At 47.6% G+C, this 3,959-nt stretch overlaps 1 protein-coding gene across 1 annotated transcript; it reads left to right on the forward strand.

Annotated features, from left to right (window-relative positions):
• The first annotated feature begins 211 nt into the window (after positions 1-211).
• Positions 212-3,364, forward strand: LOC109776592 (uncharacterized). Its single transcript, XM_020335255.4, has 2 exons — positions 212-541; positions 2,677-3,364. Exons 1-2 carry the CDS (start codon positions 330-332, stop codon positions 3,110-3,112), a joined length of 648 nt encoding a protein of 215 aa, XP_020190844.1. The 5' UTR covers positions 212-329; the 3' UTR covers positions 3,113-3,364.
• The last annotated feature ends 595 nt before the right edge of the window (positions 3,365-3,959 follow it).

Genomic DNA, 3,959 nt, shown 5'->3' on the forward strand with positions numbered 1-3,959 from the left:
AGCATCGCATGCATTGGTGAGTTCTTTTTTAATTCTTGCATGCAAAGATTTAATGCGCCTTAGAATCTTAAAAGGAGATGGAGATGAGCCCTTTAAATCGGAAAAATGAAAAAATTGAGATAATCCCTATAAACCGAAAAGGAGGGAGTATTATAGAACAGAAAAAACGTTTCTTTATTATTTTAAACCGAGTGATTTCTTCCGAACACAGTCTCCATTCCCCATCTTGGAGGGAGTACACTGTGCGCGCATCCGCTGCCCATTTCCCCCCTGGTCTCGGCAAGGCGAGAGCGAAGACTGACGCCGCAGCTGCCGGCGAGGCGAAGACCATGGAGCGGCAGCATCCGGCGGTGCCCTTGCTCCCCATCCTCCTCCTCCTCGCGCTGCTCTCGCCGGCCGCCCGTGGCTCGGAGTCGCCGCAGTACGCGACGGTGCATGCGGAGTCGGACTTCGAGGTGCGGCGCTACCGCGACACCGTCTGGATGTCCGCCCCCTCCGACGACATCTCTTTCCACGTCGCCACCAAGCTCGGCTTCCACAGGTGATACGCTTCTCACCGTCCCCCCACGATCTTGCTTGGATCGTTACGGAATCACCTGATTGACTCACTGATTGATTCCTGTAAGCACGCCGTCCTCTGGGTCCGCAGTCTGTCCAGATGCAATCCTATCATCCTTCGATTTAGGGCGGTGTCGATTTGTAATCCTCGCGTTCTTTTTATTTTTTGTGATTTCCATCCTTCGATTTGTTCCGTTGGCGTGTCGATTCTTGCGTAGGGTTGGGGAATCGGGGAAGAAATGGATGACTTCTGGAAGAAATTGATGCGCAAGCTAGGGGGTCGCTGTCCCGTTTACCTTTCATCAGGATGCTAGTACATCTCAGCTGAGACATGGGAGCTGAGAAGCATGTCATCCTGAGTAGAGAGTGTGTTGCCATGCATAATTCTGCAAGTTGGCAGGAGAATCTGTAGCGCAAGGAAATGTAGGATCAGCCACCACTCCATGAGAATGGTTGAACCTCGGTTGTGAATCACCTCGAGTATAGACAAGAGTTAACCATTCTTGTTGCAAAATTAAACAAACATAATCCATTTCTGACCTGATACAAGATATGTTAGTAGGAGTATATCTATAATCTGACTTTGCCGCTTTGATGTACTGTACTTATGAAACAGACCAGACTCCCAAATAGCTAGGCTATCTGCATTATGATAGGTCATAGGTCCAAATAAGTATGTTATGTTTACTGCTACCCGTCCAGGGCTGTAGTCTGCATCAACACGAACAATTCATTGATTCTGCACTGCCCTGTTTCATTTAACCATACGTTAGAGGCTTTTCTTAATTCCAGGAACTGATATTAAGATCTTTGCCTCCATCTGCGAATAATTCGTGATGTATAACGGATCTTTTGATTTGTGAAATTGATAACTCAAAGGGCCCAAACAATTGGATCGATCCCAAGTGTTGTTTCCACCTAGGTCTTGCAAAAGTTCAACTGATGTAATATATGGACTTTGCTAGCTCGTGAAATATAAAATTCCATTGCATGAGGTAATTGTTCACCAGCGGCATGTGAACTTACGACGGCATTACAATCTGCAAGTTATTTTGACACTTTTGTTTGTGGGGAAGTTATTTTAATTTCCAGCCTTCCAGGTAATGTACCATGTGCACATTTAGTTACATGAATTAAGTATATTGATGTTTGTCCATATTTTGCTCTCCATTGTGCACTTATTTTTTTGAAATGAAAGGGGTTTCCCCCCGCCCCAACTTTTATTAAAGCCATGGCAAAACACACGAGCACTTAGACTGTTTAGCAGCGCTCAGCGACAACAAGAGTAGCTGCCACAGATCGAACAAACAGGGTTCTCAAATAAACTACCCTATTATTACATTCTCTACAGAGAGTTTTTTGATTGAAGGAGGGAGACCAGAAGGAGGTGCATACAAGAATAGATCAATTTACCACACAAAAGCACCCGCTTCAGTCCATATGTCCTTAGTTACTCTAGGCGATCCTAAGCAACTCCCCTCTTCGACGATCCAAAAGCCTTAAGCACTGGAGAAGAAGAGCACCCTGGACCTCGGTACATAGAATTTTCCATTGTCTGATCATCGCCCCCACCAGATCTAAAACACAACGTATACTTCGCCATCTTCTCCCCTGAAAGACAATCATTGCGCAAAAGCCATAAGCTCCACAAGGTAGCAGAGGTAGCAGTATTGAGAGCTTCACCATGTTTTTTCCTTTTCCAAAAGGAAGATAGCGATGTGAAAGAAACAGGTATCGGAATGTTAAAGCATTCAGCAATAATAGCCCAGATCTTTTTAGCAACAATGCAATCAAAAAAGAGGTGTTGTATGGTTTCCAATTCACTACAAAAGACACATGTCATATCTTCAACATGCCTCCGCTTGGCTAGGTTATCTCTAGTCAGGCTCTTGTTATTGAACATCAGCCAAAGGAAAACATGAATGTTGGAAACAGGAAACATGCCTCCATTGTGCACATTTAGTTACATGAATCAATGTATATTGATGTTTGTCCATGATTTGCTTTCCATTGCCCATTCTGAAAGTTTCCTGTCTGATGAATTTACCTACTGTGTCCAAATCCTATTATCATATTCAGTGGCCCTGAACCTTTAATGTTGTCACTGATTTCTGGCAGGTTGTTCCAATACCTGATGGGCGCAAACCTGAACTCCTCCAGGATCAGTATGACGACCCCTATCCTAACGAGCATCGTCCCAGGCGCGGGGCCTCTCCACTCTTCGGCCTACTTTGTCCGGCTCTACTTACCCTTAGAGTTCCAAGCTTCCCCTCCTGTCCCTCTCCCAGAACTGAACCTACATCCAGATAGGTGGCCAGGCCACTGCGTCGCTGTCAGGAGCTTCTCTGGCTACGCACGCGACCACAATGTGGTCGAGGAAGCTGAGAAACTCGCAGTGAGCTTGAGCCGGACACCGTGGGTGAACTCCACAGATCACCCTAGCAAGAACGCCTACTCCATTGCACAGTACAACAGCCCCTTCCGCATCATCGGCCGTGTCAACGAGGTGTGGTTCGACGTCGACTGCAGATCTGCTGGTGTGGAGGCTTATTAAAAATGCTCTCTGCAGTATGCCATCACCATAAAACCAAGCGAAATGCGGCACCGTGTAAGCTGTGTAGCTTTGTATATATGTGACCTTTGGTTATCTGTATGCCTGTGATGAAGAAGTGACACAATGGATGTACCATTGCTCCATGTTGCGTGCTCAACTCAGAATGATCAACGCAACTCAGCTACTGTCGACCGAATGCAAAGTAACTACTAGTACTAAAGCTATGAAATGCCACTGCATTGTTCAGAGATATCTTCCAGAAAAATATACTGCTACCTTTGAGTGGAGGATCGATTCTCAAGATTCGGGATGAATCCGCCGAAAGAACTGGGTCATAAGATGTTTTTGTAAGCTAGTACATCAGTCCTAATCAACTCTATAGTCAGACAAGGATCAGTGCCTGTGCCTTCCACTCAAGATAAGAGCAACTCCAACGCGCCTCCCCAATTCATCCGCACGTGTCGGTTTCAATTGAAACGGACACAAAAGTCGGCCTAACGCACCGACCTAAACAGACACGCGTCTGCTTTTTGTCTGTCGAACGACCCATTCCAGGCTCAAATTTAGGCCTCATTTGCATCGGCGCGGACGCGTGCGACGCTCGCCTACTCCTTCCTCTGGTCTGCCAGTCGGTGGCACATAGGCTATTCTCTTCCTCCTATCGACAACTAGCACATCCGGCCGCCCTACCCCGTCGCCGCCGCCGCCCAGGCCAGCCGTCCGCGCCCACATACCTCCCCCACAACACGCCACCTTTCAACGTCACCGCCACCACCGCCTCTCCGCACCGCCATCGCAGCTTCCCCGACGTCGCCGCCAGCACCACCTCGCCCCCGCGCCCCCGGCC

The sequence above is a fragment of the Aegilops tauschii genome, chromosome 3 (assembly GCF_002575655.3).
Source record: "Aegilops tauschii subsp. strangulata cultivar AL8/78 chromosome 3, Aet v6.0, whole genome shotgun sequence".
In the NCBI taxonomy this organism is placed as follows: Eukaryota; Viridiplantae; Streptophyta; class Magnoliopsida; order Poales; family Poaceae; genus Aegilops; species Aegilops tauschii.